Below are 20797 nucleotides of genomic sequence, written 5' to 3' on the forward strand. Positions count from 1 at the left end.
GTCCTTACTGAAGACTTTTATGTAAATCAAAGCTTGTTTACAGCATCTGCGTCTTAGATTAAACAGAATTAATTTATGTCTAGTGTTGAGATGCTGTTTCTGCTCTGGGTAAATGCCAACGACTAAAAACGATGATTTTCCAAATGCTGTTAAAGGCTTTATGTGAGCTACAGATTTTACAATGCAGGCAGCTATGGCTTGCATGTTTTAATAATGGTTAGCTATAGTAGTTTGTAAATGACTCTGAAAAAAATCACTTACACTCTTGATCTCATTGTCATAACTTCCTCTTAAATATGTTCTTGGGGATTTCATAGGATCACAGAATCACAGAATGGTAGGGGTTGGAAGGGACCTCTGAAGATCATCTGATCCAACCCCCCTGCCTAGGGCAGGTTGCACAGGAACGTGTCCAGTTGGGTTTTGAAGATCTCCAGAGAAGGAGACTCCACAACCTCTCTGAGCAGCTTGTTCCAGTGCTCAATCACCCTCACAGTAAAGTTTTTCCTCATATTGAGGTGGAACTTCCGGTGCTGCAGTTTATGCCTTTTGCCCCTCGTCCTGTCACTGGGCACTACTGAAAAGAGACTGGCTGCATCGTCCTGACAGCCACCCTTGACACTTGGCTTTTGAAAAAGTAAATGTAGTGAGATGTTCTTGTTTAGAATTGATACAGTGCTCAACTGAATTAAGGAAATTTGAACAAAATTCTAGTTGTAGTGTAAGCTGGTGAAAGATGTACTTACCCTGGCTTGTGTGCCTGTACCACAGCTATGATACAGCTGTTTTGTATAACTACTTAGCAAACCTTTCAGTGCCTTTGTGAATCCAGCCAAGGGCTGAGGCTTCTAGGGTCAGAGTAGCTTCTCTTTTTTCAGTATGTAGTACCCTTATTGATGATCAGGGGATTGTGGGAGAAAACTTCTTTCCTGTTAACTGCATTACTGATGATTATTCCTCATGAAAGCCCAGACTTTGTACTTCCTTCAGTCCTTCCCGCAAATATACCTGAGCTTGCATGTTTGCTCTGTGGAGCTGTTCACTGTTCTGGATGGAGGGGGAGGGTGCCTTTGCAAAGGTGCGGTGGCCCAGATTTGTACCCTTCCCAAGGTCTGGAAGTAACTGCTACCATTAGGTGTGTGTCTCTCTCCTGAGAGTGGCATACTTGCCACAGTTCTAGAAACTTCTCTGATCTGGAGAATCCAAAGTGTGGTAGTAAGTTACTGCCCTGTTTGGTTTCTCTGTTAAGGGCTTGCAACATTTAAGGCTCTACTGTAAAAAGTAAAGAGCTAACATCAAGACACTGGATGCACTATGGCAGTTAGTTAGTTTTGAAGTCAGGAGCTGCGTGTTCACTGTGTTTTCTAGGGCAAAAATCCAGCAGCACTTAAAGCCTCAATCCTATAAAGCAATTGTTCAGAGTTTAAACCTCTGTGAGTTTCAAAGGAAGCTAAAGGCTGACATTCTAGGAAAAATTGGTTGGATCAAAGTTATTTTAAGTATTGTTAGTGCCCTCCTTGAACTGCTTTCTCAATTTTGGACTTTGTGGTTGATCTGGTGCTACTTATGGTAACATTAATGTTGTATACAGTGGCCTTTTCCTGGGTTTGAGTTGCAAAACTAGAGTGGATATAGAAAGTGTGCAGTTAAGTCACTTTCTTTTTTAAGAAAGTTTTAATCTACATGAAATGGCTTAATTCTGGTGTTGCAAAACATGATGAAAGTAGCTAAATATAGAGGGCAATGTCATTGCTTATCAAAACAGGTTAACAGAACGCACAGTTTGTAGAGGAAAAATGGGACTGAAAAGCTAGTTGTGCTGCATGCTTCTTTGCTGTAACCTTGATGTTATATGCCATGGGTTTAAAATATAACAATTGTTTCAATAGAATGATAGCCATTGTGATATTAAGACTCTGCTCTTTCAGGTGACAACTTTCTTATGTATAATGACAGTTTATTGTGCCTATTGACCTGAGTTTCTTGTCTATGAAAGGGGTCATTATAAGCTACCAGAATGCGAGTGTTTGAAAAATTAGTAAAAGGAGTGTGACTTACCATATGGTAAATATCACTTGATACTGATTCAGAGCTTCACTGAGGGAAGTCCTGTATGCCACAGCCTTATTCTTGTGGGATACTAAGCATTTCCAGTCTATCTCCTTTGTAGATAGACTAGCCCTCCTGCTATTTTTTGCACTCAAACTGGCTGTCCCAGGATCTAGTGTCACATCTTCCCTGCTTGAGAAAACCATTCTTCATTTCTGCCTCTTCACACACTCCTGTGGCTGCTTCCTAACCTCAGTTTGACAAGTGTGTCTGATGTTTATTAAAAATAAAAAAATAGAAATTCATAGCATATAGTTGTGATGGTCAGATGTGCAGTTACACTGGGAGAAGTATGCAGTGATAACCAGAGCAGAGCCTTTGAGCTTAACATTTTGGACTGTAGTACTAGGACAAACTTCCCCTCATATCCTTTTTTCCCCATTGCACAATGTAGATAATCATAGAATGGTTTGGGTTGGAAGGGACCTTTAAAGGTCATCTAGTCCAATCCCCCCTGCAATGAGCAGGGTTATCTTCAACTAAATCAAGTTGCTCAGAGCTCTGGTCTGATCTCCTTGGTAAAGCATGTTTTGTAGGAGCTAAGCAGAAATAAAAGGAAAGAGGAGGTTATATTAAAAACAAAAATTGCAAGCATAATCTTTTTTCGAGAGGGGAAGCAGGCAAGCCAGGAACTTATTTTATATGTGAAGAACTAGTTTTTGCTATTCTCTTCACAAATCTATCTTATTAGACCTCCTTGAAGTCATAGCTAAAGTTTTTATGAAGAAACGTCTTACTATGTTGGAGTTCGAAAGCATTTGCATTTGAAGTACTAAAGTTGTGTACTACCTTCCGTTGTAGGTACTAGCATGGTTTAATGCTGAATGTTGCTTCCATCTACAGCAGATGGCAGAACAGGATCTTTGCCTTTCTTTGCCTGTTGTAGACACTGATACATTCTGGCTTATTAGTTTGAACTCTGAAGTTTGGTTTATGCTAAGCAGCAAGACAGAACTGGATCAGCTAAAGTGCAGACTCATGTTCTATTTTGCTGCCTCATTAAAGACACATTAAAGCTTCTGACAGAGGAATTAGAGATATTTGTGGAAAGAAGCAGCTGCAGATAAACTTGCCAGAAGATGTTGGTTGGAGTGTGATGACATGTGAATGCTTTTGAAAACTTGGTACTAAATATAGGTCTGAGTACCTGACTTACTGGTTTAGGAATTCAGTTTCATTCTAATTAGAATGTCTTTCTTTGGACATAAAGGTTCCAATAACTCAAGAGCTATTACATATGAACGGAGGTTTCATGAAACATTTGTAGTTTTTAGTGTGATGTTCCTAATATGACAATTTCAGCTGCCAAAAGTGTAAACGTGTCTGGTTTTCTTTGTATTTAGGTAGCCCTGTTGAACTCAACAGTCCTGAAGAAGTTTATTTTGTGCTAATGTGAAAGTGTTTTCAGGATTTCCATTCTCAGGATTTTTTTTGTCTACTGTGAATACTCCAGAATAATGTAATTATTAAATTAAACGCTTTCTGAAGTTGCTATTTATCCAAATAGGGATGAAAGCAAGGCTTAAATTGTTCTCTTCCAAGAACTTGATTTAACAGGAATGCATACAGACTTTTAAGCACACGTTACTACAATCAGAGGTTAATTTTAGAATTTGTTGGAATACATAATTCCAGTACATTTGGTAGATATGTTGGAGTGTGCTGCCAGCTTTTTGTTAAATACAGATTTCAAATACAGTTCATCTGCACTTATCTATTGCTGTGTATATGTGTCATAGTTACCTTCAATTGTTAACATCTCATTTCAGTACGAGGATGTCGTCCTGGGAAGATCGTTCAGATGACCGAAGCAGAAGTTCGGGGTTTGTGCATAAAATCACGGGAAATATTTCTTAGTCAGCCTATTCTCCTGGAACTAGAGGCACCTCTGAAAATTTGTGGTATGTAAACTTTGTATGTATGTGTTTTGTGTAGGTGTTTTAATCTAGTTGCATGCTAGATGGGTTGGAAGCATACTGAGATAGGCAAGTGACTTCGGTGATATGGATTAGAGTGACGGCTTCATGATCTTAAGTGTAATTTTCAATTTAGGTTGGATTAAGTCGAGAAAAAGCAGCTAAAAGCTGGTTGATTGCTGATGTTCCTCCCGTTACTTAGCAGCAAGTTCTGTTGGCAGTAAGAGCTGCTTGTGCCCTCATCTAGTGCCGTTTTTGCACTGTACCTTGTACTTCCCTAGGGACTGCTTACACAGAGCTGCTCTTCAATCACTATTTCAAAAAGCAATTAGCTGCTTTAAAAGCGAATGTTCAATGTTGTAGTTGCTCTCTTCAAAGCATAAGGAAAACAAAGATCTTAATATGTTGTGAAATGGAGCACTGAAAAAAGTGTTAGTCTTTCAATTGAAAAAATAAAACTGGATGCAGACTGTTAAACTAGGCTTAGATACCATGTAATAAATTCCTTGAGCTTTATTGCAAGTTTTAACAAACATCATTATTCCTGTCAAATATGGATAAAACTAAAATGTGTGTGTTCTTTGTAAGATGCTAGACTTCTTGAAAAGTGTTCTGTTCTTAATAGGTATGCAAGCTTGTTAAAAAATGTTACAAAAGTATTGTAAATACTGGCTTGTAATTATCCAAGTTAACAGCAGTTAACAGTCTTAGAGAGCATAAAGTTTCTTGACTTCAGCATCTTGAAGTGCCACTGTATTAAAATTGAAGCGGTCTTTGAATTTGTTGTTACTAACATGCTCAAAGATAGATTGGCTTCTTCATAGGCTTCTTCCTGGCAATGTAGCAATGTTTCTTACATTAAGAGACGGTATTACCTTTTTTAAAAAAAGGCCCTAATGGCAAAATAATTTTTAAATGACTAATTGCTTGGCAGGGTGGGGAGGGAAAACCAGACCAGCTTGCCTAATGACATAAATCTGAAGGTAAAATCCAGCTTTACCATGTTGTGTTTATGCTATACTGAAAAGACTACAGTAGCCTCATCATATTTCTAGATAAAGAAAAAATGAAAACTCAAATATTTAGATTTTGTATAAGTCAAGGTCTGCAAAGAATAACTAGACTCTCTCAAAGTTTCTCATCTGCCTAAATCGTGACAGTTGAAAGGACTGCTAGATGCACAATAATAGGGTAGCAAATGCACAATTAAATAAGGCATTTGTTATTTTTAAATTAGATTCAAAACACAGTGATAGCATCAGGGAGTGTCAGGTGCATCTAAATTTAATATTAGAGCAATTGTCAAAGATGCATTTAGAGAAAAGTGAACGAGATGATCACTTTCACCAAAAGCAAAATATGCAGCTCTACTGCTTTGAACTACTATTTTAGTGTGTTCAGGCAATGCCTGAGGAACCATTATAGGATCATCTTGTCTTGTAATCAAGTCAATTCAAAATAAGCATTTACATTAAAACACAGCCATTCAAGATGTAAGATGAAAGATGTTCTTATGTAAACGTCCATTTTAAAGTAGGTGTGGTTTTTAACTGTAAGGCTTTGTATCTGGTAGACTTCAATTCAGCTGATGCCCATACAAAGCTGTATTTTAAAATGGCAGGTGCCTTGAATGGAATAGTAAATGCTTTGGTCCCTTTACAAAATTGTTTCTATAAAATGTACCTTTGCCCTCTAGGTGCTTTGGTCCCTCTGGCTCATGTGTGTAACTGAAAGTAGTTCTAGACAGTAAACACAATTATAATACTCTTTCTGTAGTATGTTTGTTTGGTAGTTCTGGTGGTGGTGAAGTCTGGGGAGTGTATTGATAGTGTAGTTCTGGAATACTAAACCTAGCATAGCAATGACTTGTTGAGGAGTCTTCTATGTTTTCTTTTGGTTGCGACCTGGAGATTTCTAAATATCAAGTAGAATAGGAATTGTTCTTGTTGCAATGTATATGAAAATTATTTTAGCCAGTGAAACTTCAGGTTATGTCTGGAATTGGGTAGTGGATAATGTTCCCCATTATTAGAAGAAAATGAAGAAGTGATTCTTCTCTCTGAGTGAGAAATAGTTGCAGAAGAATGCTGCCTAAAGAAGGAACTATTGCATCTCTCATGGAAAGAGTAAACAGGACTATAGCTATGTACTCTTCCTACCACTGTATGCTTTAAGAAATGGACTGGCGAGCATACAGGTTTAGAAACCTTTTTTAAGATTATGGAAAAAGTTGTAGAGATGTGTGTGTTGGGTTTTTTGCTTTTTTAAGGCCATGGAAGCTAGTGATGTACTGGAGAATAACCGTGCTTAACAAAGTTGGGATTTTGCCACTGGACAAGCATCAAAAGTGAAAATGTATTTATGGAATGCTTAGCGTGTGGGCCCAGGAGGTACTATATTTAAACAGCATACAGCTTGTACTGGAGGCTTCTTGCATAGCTTTTTTGCATTCAGTCACTTTAGTAATGAATTTTGCAGTCAGCTGAGAAACATCATGTGTACTCTACAAGTTATGGTAGAGCAGCTTTGGTGTTGTCTTTGACCTAACGGGCATCTCACAGATAGTTAACTTTGGCTAGCCTGATACGTTGTGGTGTTGTAATTGCCAGAGTTGTTTTGTGGAAAGCCAGCTTAATCTTAAAGGTGGCAGTGTGAGTGACATGACAGTTACTTTTCCTAAGATATATCTGCAGGGTTGGATATCTTGTAAGAGATAGCATTCTTTGAGTCTCTGTACTGTTTTTATATGAATAATTGCATCAAAGGAGGAGATTCCCATCCCACAGTAGTTAGGGTATCTTAGTACAGCAGTGTTATGGGAAGACAAGCAGTTGACCTTTGAAGTAAGTGCTCTCTGCCAGCACAATGATCAGTTTCTCTCCAGTCTATCTAGATTCCGTACTGATCTGTTTTTGCAGTAAATAATGTGACTTTTTCTTAATACATTGGCTTCCTGGCCATGTGACTGTTCAATAAAGGTTGTCTTTCTGACCTTGTTTTAATTTGAACAAATTAGAGCTTAGTTAGAAAGCCTAAGCTTAATTGTGAAGACTTCTGTAGCTTTTGGTTTTCAGATTGGTTTCATAACTGACATAGCGGTTCTGCAAATACTGAGAGTTACTTAAATTTAGTGAGTACTTCAGTTTGTAATATTAACATGGTTCTCACCTTTCTCTTAACCTATTGCTAGTCTGATTTTAAAGGAGATATTAATTCTTTTTTTAAGATCAATTAATAAAAAGTGTTTAGTTGACTTAAGTACTTGATTTGTGTACTCTTTATATGTTGTTGCACTAATCCGCAGTGAACCTTTTCTTACTCAGGTGATATTCATGGTCAGTATACAGACTTGCTTCGATTATTTGAATATGGAGGATTCCCACCGGAAGCTAATTATCTTTTCCTTGGAGACTATGTAGACAGAGGCAAACAGTCTCTGGAAACAATTTGCCTGTTACTGGCATATAAAATCAAGTACCCGGAAAACTTCTTTCTCTTAAGAGGAAATCATGAGTGTGCTAGCATCAATCGGATCTATGGATTCTATGATGAATGTAAGCAAAACCTATTTCTCTTGAAAGACTGTTACAGACTAATACTGTGTTTTGGAGACACTTCTAGTAGTGACTCTTGTACTGCAAGGATTTCAATGTTCTGTGAACCTTCTTTGAAACTTTCTGAAAGTACATTTCAAACCAAGGTTAAAGTCACTCTAGAGAATTATTATTTGTTCTCCTGCTGTCCTTGAAATGCTGTTGCAGGAGACTGAAACCTAAGTACACTCACAGCAGTAAAGCCCTGTGAAGACATTTGCTAATGTTTTTGGTTGGGTTGTGATATGTATTGCAGGTTGACTTTAAGAAAACAGCCTTCTCTTCCTAATGTCCCAAACTATTCTTGTAGGCAAGCGGAGATTTAACATTAAGCTGTGGAAGACCTTCACAGACTGTTTTAACTGTCTGCCTATTGCCGCCATTGTGGATGAGAAGATCTTCTGTTGTCACGGAGGTGAGCGGATGACTGCTTTAAAAGGCTGTATCTAAACTGATCTTTGGGTTAATGCTATACCAAATGGAGTGTGGATGTGTGTACCTGGTATTTAGCTGGAGACGTTTAAACCTTATATTGTCTGTAAAGGTTGCTGTTATGCCTTGTGCTTTTCTGTGCACCTGGCAGCAGACAGGTGTCATTCTTACCTGATACACGTGGCCCTCTGTGCCTGAGGCAAGTGCATCTATAAGTATTCCCATCGGTATGTCCCTCTCTGAAGCATATTGAATGCTAGAATTCTTGCCTAATTTGCCACGTGACTTGCTGTTACCATCTATCAGCGCAGCCTTAGCTAACATTGGCATCCCTAGCAGTGAAGTGAAAGAATAACTTTCACAAGTAACCCCATCTCTATAGTCTTGGCCTCTTCAGCTGATTTCATAAGATGTTGGTGGAAGGGACCTCTGAGGTCACACAGTCAAGCCTGCTGCTTGAAGACAGACATTTGTTAACATTAGAGCAAGTCAGCCATGGCTGACTCCATAAAACCTGTGCTATTAGAAAACCTACATTCTATGGGCACCTGTCCCAGTGCTGGCCTGTTCTTGTAGACAAGAAAGTGTTTGGTGTTGATCCAACTGAGGCCTGCGACTTCTGAATATTGGAACTTAGTTGGGCACTGTTCTTTAACAGGATTCCCTATGCTTTTCCAGGCAATGATGCTTATGGGTTTTCAGGACCTTTTAGAATCACAAGAACTCAAACAACTGACAATTTCAAATTACTTGTACTAAGAGCCATCCTGCCTTTTTGCAGCTGTCTTTGCAGCTACCTTAATTACTGAGCAACTTGATGCCTTGCACTGAGTGATCCAGAGATGGTCTGGTAGGTGTTGCATCTGCATTGTCAGTGAGATAATTAGAGATTAGTGGAAGTGAGAGCACTGCAGAAACCTCTAGTTTGACTGAACAGCTCCATTTGGAATTAGAAAGAGCATGCACCTGAGCAGACTCTTCCAGACTTTGTGAGGTTGTATTGACAGCTGCCATCCTGCCTTTATTAATTACAGGTATCTCTGCAAGAGCTCTGCCTATATGGAATGTGCTGTAAATACAATCCTGGCTCTTCCTACATCTTGTATTGCAAGCTTCTGCCTTCAGTGCCTGCTAGTATAAGCTATCAGAATCTTATGCATAATATGCTCTCAGGTATTGTTCTGCCTCTGTAAATACAGAATTAATGCAATGATAGACAGTTGAGTCTGCCAGTCTCCAGGTAGCATTGACATGTTGGAGAAAGTACTTGTTTTCTCACAGATCATCTTTTCATCTCATTCTCAATCACTGTGGTGTGGTGTTTTGGTTTTTTTTTCTTTTTTAAGAACTGGTACCTATCTTAAAAGCTGTATCTCACATTCTTAAAATTGAGATCTAAAACTACTTCTGCACCAAGGTATACAATTATCAGTGTCTGAAACAATGTAATAAGTTTGTTTCCAATAAAGCTGATGAAGGAATTATTCTTTTACTATCATTATACTTTCTTGAATTTTGTTTTCTTTGGGAAACAGTAGAGAATGAATGGTGACAAAATACTGTGGTGTTTCAGGCAAGCAATTAACGCTTAGGTGGTTGGTAGAAGGTAATCAAGGAAGCTTAGCAGGTAGAATGCTATGTTCTAGGGCAAAACTGATAGTTTTGTGTATATATGCAGTTGAGACCCAAGTTATGAGCAGGAAGCTTAGAAAGCTATTTTTCAAGAAAAAAGATTTAAAGCTTTATTATAAATATATTGGGCAGATCAACCTCTTGTTAATCAAGAAGGAAAACTTTTATTTTGTGCATAGTATGCTTAAGGATCCTCTTATGAAAAGCAATATTTCTTTATTGAATGCTAATTGTCCTTTAAACTTGTACAGGCATCATCTGTAACTGAAATTACTATCACTGAACTGATCCACTGTGAAATAAAGTAAAAAGATTACTAAATGTGCTGTGTGCTTCTAATAAATGAAAGTGGTCATTCAGCACATAAATAAGTTTTTTTTCCCTTTTTCTGCTCTTCTCCAATCCTGTCCAAACTGCATTCCAGATCCCATGAAGTCATGGACTTTCAACGCCTTTTCATGATGTTACTACTGTAATAATCACTGAGGCAGCAACACAAACAATTCATCTCTGCTGGAGGTTGAAGCTAGAATGTAGATATAAGGTAGGTGCCTTTTTTACTATATTGCGCATTTTTGCATAGTTTATTTTAAAAATATTGTCCTCTGGGATATATAATAAAACTTTGCAAAACCGCATAACATAGTAAAACAAAAGGCACCTAACTTACCCCAGTAGGCTATCAACGAAATCCCAAGTCAGCTTTTTTACCTACACTTCTTTGAGCATCTGCTGTTTTGACATCTCTATCTCACAATATAAATCAAACCTGTCTTGCCATCCCTGTGTCCAAATGTTCACACTGCTGAAAGGATCTTTCATTGTATCCTTCTCGTCACCTCCCTCTCTCTTCCCGGTCTGTCTCACATTGCTCACACAAGATGTATTTTGGCCTTTTCTTAAGGCTGTCCTCTTGACTTCCTTCTGTCTTTGCTCTTTATCTTACTTCATTAAAGCTTATTCCATAACCATTCCCCAACTTCTCCCTTTTGCTCTGCTTTGTATTCTATACAGTATTGTCCTCTTATCTATGACACCACTCTCTAGTTCTAAGCCTTTAGAGACCTTATGTGATTACTTCCAAGTTTCTATAAATTAAGGCCATGTTGTAGTGTCATGTTGATGGAGCACGTGGGTCTTATCACATTGGATTTAAACTCTTGAGATGGGAGTCATGTTAGTTTAGTAGAATACTAGATTTACATAATATTTTCAAGCTCTGGAATGCTATTTTTTTCTTGTGACATTAATGACAATGAAATGTATGTTGAAGGTGAAGTCTACTTGATGATCTTACGTAGTGTCCAGTGAGACCTGAGGAGCTTCCTGGATTACGCTACAGAAATAAGTAACCTTCACTCTTAACTTTACCAATTGTCCCTGATCAGGGAGTGGTTGAAATCTAGAGCCTGGATTTGATGAGTGCCAGAAGTAATGACAATTAACTTTCTGTTTTCCCTTAGGAAAGGGGTGCTCTTACACTTTAAGAAGACAGTATACTGAAAGATACTTTTTCTGTGCTTAGCTGTCATTATGTGACAAGACAACTTAATTCAATTGTGTACTTTTCAGTTGTCTTTCAGTGCACAGTAGGCTGCAGCAATCGCTGTAGTGGCAGCAGCCTGACAGTGAGCTTTAGTATTTGTTTTGTGTTTGCATTCTTATTTCCTTCATTTAATGCTGATCATCTACAACTTTTGTAGACCTGAATTTGGGACGTGAGCCATTTCTTTTTGCGCAGGGGAAAAGACCTCTTGGGTGGTTACAAAGAGGTCTACAAACACGCAGGCAGTTTTGTGGGGTTTTGCTATTTTACAGTGGTGTAAAATAGCACAAAAATTAACAGCTACAGGGTTGAGGCATGGTTTGTAATAACACTTCCTTTCAAAGAACTGCATGTTTTGGGTGCAACTTGATATGGTGGGAGATGTAACCTCACAGAAGGTCACAGACTGGTGGTGCTTATTTCACTGAAACTGTCTATTACTATCTCAGTGTGGTGCTGAGTAGAATCAGTAGGATCCACATGCCTTTGTGCTAGTGTAATCTGCATGCAAATAAATCAGTTCTGGGAAAGGGGAAGAGGTAGGTTGGTCAAAGTTTAAACGTTGATTATCTACATGAATTTGTATTAGAATCCCTGTATTATTGTATAAGTAACATATCAAAGGAGTTTTAGTCAATTCTGTTTAATGTAGGATTTCTACCATCCTTCACAACCTCAAGATAGTATCGTGAAGACAGCTTTAACAAGCTGATGAGTTTAGAAGGCTTTTCTCATAATGCCGCTTTGACAAAAATAATCTAAAATCTTAATACTTGAATAAAAGTTCCTCAAGTCTTTATATCAAATACATTGGAGTCATTGTTCCTGTAACATGTACATTGCCACTGTGCAAATTGTGATGCCAGCTGAGATTATTTTGCACAGTGACTGCTTTCCAGTGGCAGGTCTTCTGTAGTGTTCAAAGTTCTGGACTCAGTCAAATGGGTTAATATGAAATGCGTTTCATCACAAATTAGGTCTTCATGCTCTATTTCCAAATTTGCAACTCTTTTATTTAGGTAATCTTGGCCTAAGTCATTTAAGTCACTTTAGGACCCATATTTAAGGACATGAAAGCATCTAGTAGGCCTTTTCGTGCCTGTATGCCTCCAGTAGAAAAGCCCTAGAGTGTGTACTTAAACTGTTCAAAGGGTGGCTTTGGAATCCCATGCTTTGGCTGTAATTATGTGTTAATATGGCAAAATTTTACAAAAAAAGAGCTGTGTCATTGTGATAAATTATGTAATCAAGGTACTATGGTTTTATAAATGACTAAGCAGCTGAGCTGTAGCAGGTGACTACCTCTGTGCTCCTTATTTATTGCAGTTGCATAGTCTAGTAATTTGTTTACAGCATCCAGGAACTGCTGGTCAGCTGATCTGTGGTAAAACACTGAAATACAGTGATGTGAATTATGATTTCAAAGCAGCCTTGCAGGTATGACTGGCTTGTGATCTTTTAAAGATGCGTAGGGGATTTTCCTTCAGATTTACAAAGTAAGGTGATTGTAAAGAAGGTCATCTGCATCCAGTTTAATTATATTAGATAATGGGAATGCTATGCTTCACAGGTTCTCTCGTAAGCTGTTTAAGAGAACATACTTATCTGCAGAGTTCTGTGCTGGCTAAAAGGATGGTAGGAAAACAATTAAAACCCTATGCTAATTTCACTTGGGTTTTTCTCTGTCCCTCTGTTCAGGGAGTTAATTGTCTTACAGCAAACTGTCCTTTGTTTATATTACAGTGGAAACAATGGTTGCTCTGTGACTTTGAACCTCTAATTGTGTGTTCTTTGGAACCCATTTTACAGGTAAAATACATAGATAAGTTATTTGTTTTCTTGTACTTACAGGACTGTCTCCAGATCTCCAGTCAATGGAGCAGATCCGGAGAATTATGAGACCTACAGATGTTCCTGACACAGGTGAGTGACATGGTATTTACTGTACACAGGTCTTAATGATGAAACAGATTTAATCAATTTCGGTACAGGTGATGCAGTGACTTAACACCACCTCTGTTGACAGTACGGTGTTCCTTGATGTCTGTGCAGGGCATGAATTCTGTTCTTCACGATAGCTGAGTTATCAGATATGTTAGAGGCTATTGCCCACCTTGTTATTGCTTGTCATAGCAAAGGATACATTATCCAAGTTTGGATACATTATCCATGAGTTTGCCTTAAAACAAACTTAGAAATCTAATAGAAGATCAAACAAAACTAAACATCTAGATCTTTTTCTTGCCTTGGTTAGGGGCCCCCAAACCTGTTAGTCTATCAAAGAATGTAACTGTGTAAAGCTTGGTGAGTATTATTTAAAGTATTTGGGCTTCTTCCTACTTGGAGCCATGTGTCTGTCCTCTTTAAATTTGTAAAGCATAGCTCCTACTTCACTGCAGTTGGGATTTCAGTCGCTTGTATCAATGTGCTAGTCCTGAAATTTTCTTCTGCTAATACATTAATACTTTGCGTATGTGGTGGATTGACACTGGCTGGGTGCCACATGCCCAGCAAAGCTGCTCTATCACTTCTCAGCTGGACAGGGGAGAGAAAATATAACAAAAGGCTTGTGGGTCAATACAAGGGCAGGGAGAGATCATTTGGCAATTACTGTTACGGGCAAAACAGTCTCAACTCGGGGGAATGAGTTTAATTTATTACTAATCAAATCAGAGTAGGGTAATGAGAAATAAAACCAAATCTTGAAATGCTTTCCCCCCACCCCTGCCTTCTTACCGGGCTCAACTTCACTCCTAATTTTCTCTACCTCCTCCCCCTGAGTGGTGCAGGGGGACAGGGAATGAGGGTTGTGGTCAATTCATCACACTTTGCTGCTGCTGCTCCTTCTTCCACAGGGCAAGGACTCCTCACACTCTTCTGCTCCAGTGTAGAGTCCCTCCCACAGGGGAGAGTCCTCCACAAACTTCTGCAATGTGAGTCCTTCCCACAGGCTGCAGTTCTTCATGAACTGCTCCAGTCTGGGTCCCTTGCACAGGGTGCAGTCCTTCAGGAAGAGACTGTTCCAGCGTGGGTCCCCCATGGGGTCACAAGTCTTGCCAGCAAACCTGCTCTAACATGGGCTCCTCTCTCCATGGGTCCTGCCAGGAGCCTGCTCCAGCGTGGGCTTCCCACAGGGTCACAGCGCTCTTTGGGCATCCACCTGCTCCAGCATGGGGTCCTCCATGGGCTGCAGGTGGAGATCTGTTCCAGTGTGCAGCTCCATGGGCTGCAGGGGGACAGCCTGCTTCAACATCGTCTTTACCACAGGCTGCAGGGGAACCTCTGCTCCTGTAACTGGAGCACCTCCTCCCCCTCCTTCTTCACTGACCTTGGTGTCTGCAGAGTTTTCTCTCTCATATTCTCATGCCTCTCTGGCTGCAATTGCTGTGCTGTTTTTTCCCCTTTCTTAACTATGTTATCCCAAAGATGCTACCACCATTGCTGATGGCCTTGGCCCTGGCTAGTGCTAGGTCCCTCTTGGAGCTGGCTGGCATTGGCTCTATTGGACATAGGGGAAGCTTCTAGCAGCTTCTTACAGAAGCCACCCCTGCAGCCCCCTGCTACCAAAACATTGCCATGCAAACCCAATACGGTATATAGATGTTGGATGCAAATTGCCAGTGCTTTCTGTACAGTATTCTTTTGAATCATTTTAATCATCTTCCTCAGTATCCCATTTATTCCAAATTTGTTACTAGTGGATTGAAAAGACTGCCAAGACTTTAGGTATATTTTTTTAAAGTGTTGATTTCAACAGTGGTCTGAAATTAACTTTCAGAGATACCATGTCTAAACCTTTTTTTTTTTGAAACACCAATTACAATTACAGTTAAACCTTGGAATAAAAGAATTCTACTTCCTCTAATGTTACTCAGTGCTGATACATAGGAGTAATTCAGGGACTAATATTAATGTCTACTGTCTGTTAAACAACAACATTTCTGTGCAAGCTGGTATATACACACTTGACACTGAGAAGCATTACTAGACTGGTAAATGAGTGTTTCTGTAGTATAAATTCCTACATTGTTCTTCCTTTTATTCTACTTACAATTCACTCAATGCATGACCAAATAAATGTCAGTACAAACAAGTCAATCTCATGTATCAGAGCTCTCAGAAAAGGTAGTTCAATTCAACAGGCTAATACTACTTCTTGAGCCACCCCACTTCAATAGTTCTGGTTTCTATGGACATTCCACTGAAATCATATGTATTCTTAGTACCTCTGAAAAAATAAGTATAGAGATTTTTTAAAAAGGCTTTTGATCTATGGAGTGGTTTGCAGTCTTAATTTTCCTTTCAGAAGCAATAGCCGGATGTTTACCAGCAGAGGTAAGATGGAATGTCACATCAGAGGCATATATGCATCTGGTACAGTGATATAGAAGTTCTTGGCCTTTCGGTCCTGTGTAAGGCAACTGATATTACAGAATGGAAGTAAATCTTGTGTAAAAAAAAAAGAAAAATAAACTGAAGTGGTCTCACTCTGTGAAAGTGTTACAGGTCTTTAAAAGCTATCCCTTCGTGGAGGGGTGTCACTTGGTGAATGTCTGTGTTGATACAGAAATTCTTGGTAGATATTTGTGTGGCTTGTGCTGAGAAGATTAGATCATCATGATGGTTTCTTCTAGCCTGATGAAAAAAGCCTTTTCAACCTCAACTGCAATTTAAAGACCTCTTTTTTTGGTGGCATTTTTATGGGATTTGGAAGCTGTTTGCTCAAATCTGACTCTGTATTACAGCTTAAATAACATGCCTTTGGTAACTGTTGAAGTATTTGCATTTTGTGAGGCCAAGATATAAATGATGTGTTTTGGTCAGCATTGCCAACCATTTGTTTATTAGGAAACTTGCAGTGCCTTTTGTTTAATCTTGAATGTCTCATATAAGCTGTGTTATGGTATGCTCCTAGTCAACCTAAGCTATTGTAGTGATAAATGTTGCATGTTAAGATATAAACCTACTTGGGCAGCGTAGTTTAGTTTAGACAAACTTGTTGCAAGGTTCTATTACACCACTGCTAAAGATTATAGGACAGATTTGCCTATTGCTGTGTATAACCCTAAAGATTGTTTGATTTTTGGGGAGAGAACAGAAGAGGAAGTGCTTCCTGAGCAGCTGAGATAAGCAGCTTCTGTCACGTGTTGGAAGTTCATTAGGAATTGCAGTGCAACTATTATGTTTTGAAAAACATGTTATTCGATATAGAACTAAATTTCAGTGGAGTAAGTTTGTCATACGCTGTCAGTATTCAGTAGTTTATTTCAAGAGATACACTTTTTCGAAAATGCAGTTGTGCTTGCTCTTTTCTCAGTCTTCTAAAAGCAAATAAAACTGACTGGCACCAGAGACCATTTGATAGCTGTATGTAAATACAAAATGCTCTAGTTGCACAATAGGTTTCAGGTACTAGTTTTGCTTGATTACAGCTTGAAGGATCTGTTATTTAAGAAGTAATGTCTTCGATATTTATTTTGCAAATACCCAGACATGATTGTAAATCAAATTTCTGAGTGCCAGATCAAGGAGCCTGCTGGCATCTCTTTCAGATTGTGAAAAAATGCTCTTAAGTATTTAAATGCTTAAGGGTTAGTCAACACAAGTAAAAAAAGTACAATTTCATGGAAAACTATGAAATAAATTTCAAATGCTTTGTTTTATTTGTGTTGTAGATTAATTGACCTGCTTTCCCATGTGAAAACACTTCGAAAGTTCTATGTATCAAGGTGTTGCAGTTGACCTAGAGAATTTTTTTTTTAGTACCCAGTGTGAACTCCAGAGTTGGCTGACCTTTTGTTGGCAGCAGAAAGAAGATCTTGACCAGTACTAAAACACCAGAGAGGTTTATTGTTCTAATTTAGATTCCAGACTGGTTGGCATGAGGCTTTTTGAAAAGTCAACAGTAGTCTAAGCAAACTGAAAGTGCTACCTGAAACAACGTATCAGAATATTGCCATGTTAAATTTTGATGTGGTCTCGTAAGGTCCTTCACATATGGTAAGAAAGGTAAGAATCAAAACTGTTCCATGTTTGGAAGCTTGTGGTACAAGTTTATTTGCTGTATTTGTGACTGACCTTGCATAGGGTTTTAAAATCTACTGCACCTTTCAAACTAGGCTTTCTTGGTGAGTTGTGAAATCGATGGTTGCCATTTAAAATGCACCCACTGCACTATTTTTAAACTCCTCAAATGCTTGCTGTAAACATTCTGAGTATTACAATTAAATACTGTTTCAGAGAACTATTTGCTTCTGACTTGTTTCATCTCACGGTATTATTGAGGAGGGGCAGAAATGTCCAGACTTACACAGACCGTATCTTTTGTCTGAGTTGCAGTTTAAGTATTGCTGTATTTGTTGCTAAGGCTTATTTTCTTTAGGAGAGCTGCTCTGGTAATTACAATACAACTATTTTACATTATAGAATGATACCTCTTAAGACTAGCATCTTCACTTGTATTATCTCTCAAAGGCTTGCTGTGTGACCTGCTGTGGTCTGACCCAGACAAAGATGTGCAAGGTTGGGGTGAAAATGATCGTGGGGTCTCTTTCACTTTTGGTGCTGATGTGGTCAGTAAATTTCTGAATCGTCATGATCTGGATTTGATCTGTCGAGCTCACCAGGTATGAATTATACTGCTGTTCCTTCTTAAAACCTCTTCTAGACTTTCTGCCTCTTTGCTGCTTATCAGTAGGATATATTTCGAACCTACTTTGCACTGTGTTACTTTTAGGGGAAAAAAAAATCTTCCTAATAAAGGGACTATATGGCTGTGTCCTTCTATTGACATATATTGAAATGAGTGTCTAATGTCAGTGAAGTAAAATACTAACACTAGATTTCCGTATTGATCTTTCCTTTGTATTGTCTGTTTGCTGTTAGTCTGTTGTATATGAACATTAGAGGTAAAGTGTCCACGTTTAAAGTGGCAAAGTGTCTTGAATTCAAGAATTGCACTGAAGTTTCAGAGTTCTTCCATTTCAGTAGTAGTCAGTTCTCTGGTAGTAGGTTAAACTATCTCTGCTTCACTTCGTGGAAGTATTACATTTTGAATTTTGAAGAAGAATTTTAAATGTTTCTACAAACAGGTCCATATATAAAAGCTTTCACTGTTTCTTTCATTTTGGTTCAGCTATCTAGAGTACTTCGGCACAGACTGTTTGGCTTTCTGAAACGGCAGAAAGCAAGGTTATTTTTGGCATTGTCAATCTTTACACTTTTTTGCAGTTCTTACTAAGATACTTTAAGCAAGTGTCCTAGTTAGGTGGACATCAGGATTCAATTTCCTGTATAACATTTCAGTTTCATTATTTAGTTGATTTTAAAAGCTCTCTCCTGCTGTGAAACAAAAATGTGCTTTTTATTCTGTCTCACTGTTAGGCTTGGATCTAGTATCAGAAGACTTTAAATATTTCTCCTTGCAATTTTACTGCTAAAACATTAGAGAAGATTAGTCAGTGTGTGGGATGGATATTAAGATGATTGGTGATTGGACCAAAGTGAGCACTAGTTTTACTACATTATAACATGAGGTTTCTATTTTGGGGAAGAGGGAACATCCTTAACTGATGCATCATACTACTTGCACTATTCTAAAGATGAATTATGCTCATAGACAAAATATGGCAGAACCACTTTACTTTTAGAGCATCAAAATTATAAAAAAGCCTACACTTGAGGTTTGTGCGATCAACACCAGTGTAAGTGAAACTTAACAGTTACAGTTGCAATGAAGATGGTATCCAGACCTTGTGGGCTCTGAACTCTAATAGGTCAAACATCCAAATTCTATGTATAAATCATAAAATGCTGGGAATCCTTAAACTGGCAGTGCATAATTGGACTTCAAGTATGCAAATATTGAACAGCCAAGCTGATGCATATTTAACATCAGAAATGTCAGATAGGTTAGCTGCCTGTAGATTTGGCATTCAGTGTCCAGATAAGACAAAATGACTGAACCTGTCCTGTCTGAAAGCCAAGACATAAAATACCTTTTTGATGAGTTCTTGTCATCTCTTTAAGTCCTGTTTGCCTCAAGACTGGCTTCTTTCTTCAAAATTTATCTTATGTGAGCTGTATCGATTTCTCTGGTGTTGACAGGTGGTTGAAGATGGATATGAATTCTTTGCTAAACGGCAGTTGGTCACCCTATTCTCAGCTCCAAATTATTGTGGAGAGTTCGACAATGCAGGAGGCATGATGAGTGTGGATGAAACTCTGATGTGTTCCTTTCAGGTATGATGTATTTGTACATTAAGTATTACTTTAGGTGTTGGGCTATATGGACTGAGTGAATCTGCTTGTTAATGTGGTTATGCTGAGTCTAGGGTAATCTACCTGAGTACAGAAAGGACCGCCACAGCAGGCTACTGTTTGAAGAATAGTTAGTTTGCAGTCCGAATGGTCCACAGAGAACTGTGGGATTTGCTGTTTTTCAAACTCTTGCATATTAAGTTATTCCCTCTATTCAGATGCTAATTTCAAAATCTGATTGGGTGATTCTTTTTAGTCATACCTAGTCATCAGAGTACCTAATTATGCAGACTAATGGACTATTGGCACCCTTTCAGTGTGGTTACTCCGATAAGATTTTAATCCTTACTCTTTCTTGGACATGTTTTCGGCCCCTTTTCTTTTTCCCTTCCCACCCCAACGTAGTGGTAGAACTAGAAGGATTTAGAAGTAGTATTACTGTTGTATGTAGGATTAAGAAATTTATAGGATTGTGATGTGTTTTCGCCCCCCGCCCCATCTTCCTCCCCACCTTGTTCCTGCTGAATGAAATTTCATGTTGGCTTAACAGTATTTGAAATGTTCTTAGCTGTCACTGACTCAAAAGAACTTCTTTATTTTCTCTAAGATATTGAAACCATCTGAAAAGAAAGCCAAGTACCAGTATGGTGGACTGAATTCTGGGCGTCCAGTCACTCCACCTCGCACAGCTAATCCACCGAAGAAGAGGTGAAGAAAGGAATAATATAGAAACACCATCAGATCTGTCAAGGACAAAACTCCATATTACAGTATATAATAAGTGTGCACTGTAAAACCATCCAGCCATTTGACACCCTTTATGATGTCACACGTTTAACTTAAAGAGACGGGTAAAGGATCTTTATTAATTTTTTCTAGTAGAAAGATGTGCGACACTGTATTGTAACAAGTATAGCTCCAAGTTCTAATATCCAGCATAGAGTAAAAAAAGTATTAGAAAAAAACTATTGCAACTACATATTCACATTTACCACGGTTTTTAAAGTTGACCAACATCCCAGTTAAAACTTGATGTAATAGTTAAACCAGATGAGAGCATGATGTTCCATTTGTGTAATGTGGTCTTATTGTTGCTTGATTGCTTTTACTTTGGTTATTTTGTAGCTAGAATGATGCGAATATGGTATCTAGTCTTATTTCCCAGCTCTCTCTTTGAAATTGAAGTAAGGAAGGGGTGTTTTCGAACAGCCATTGATCTCTTATCCTCCCCCTAGTCCCCTGTTGTTCATAAAAATGCCACCCAAATGTGTCCCCCACTATAATGCAAAGTTTATAGTATGGTAGTGATT

At 38.5% G+C, this 20797-nt stretch overlaps 1 protein-coding gene across 2 annotated transcripts in view; it reads left to right on the plus strand.

Moving 5' to 3' along the window:
* The window catches only part of PPP1CB (protein phosphatase 1, catalytic subunit, beta isozyme), a 21002-nt gene extending 565 nt beyond the window's left edge, over positions 1–20437 (plus strand). Inside the window, exons 2-8 of one of the 2 annotated variants that reach the window (XM_010296782.1) lie at positions 4830–4860; positions 7349–7579; positions 7929–8033; positions 13080–13151; positions 17703–17854; positions 19335–19469; positions 20095–20437. In XM_010296782.1, the coding sequence (XP_010295084.1) occupies positions 4830–4860; positions 7349–7579; positions 7929–8033; positions 13080–13151; positions 17703–17854; positions 19335–19469; positions 20095–20199 (831 nt within the window). In that variant the 3' untranslated portion in view covers positions 20200–20437. Of the gene's footprint in view, positions 1–3874; positions 4011–4829; positions 4861–7348; positions 7580–7928; positions 8034–13079; positions 13152–17702; positions 17855–19334; positions 19470–20094 lie in introns of those variants that run through there. The other variant, XM_010296783.1, reaches the window with a different exon arrangement.
* Positions 20438–20797: the final 360 nt, after the last annotated feature.

This window comes from Phaethon lepturus, unplaced genomic scaffold (genome assembly GCF_000687285.1).
Source record: "Phaethon lepturus isolate BGI_N335 unplaced genomic scaffold, ASM68728v1 scaffold15741, whole genome shotgun sequence".
In the NCBI taxonomy this organism is placed as follows: domain Eukaryota; kingdom Metazoa; phylum Chordata; class Aves; order Phaethontiformes; family Phaethontidae; genus Phaethon; species Phaethon lepturus.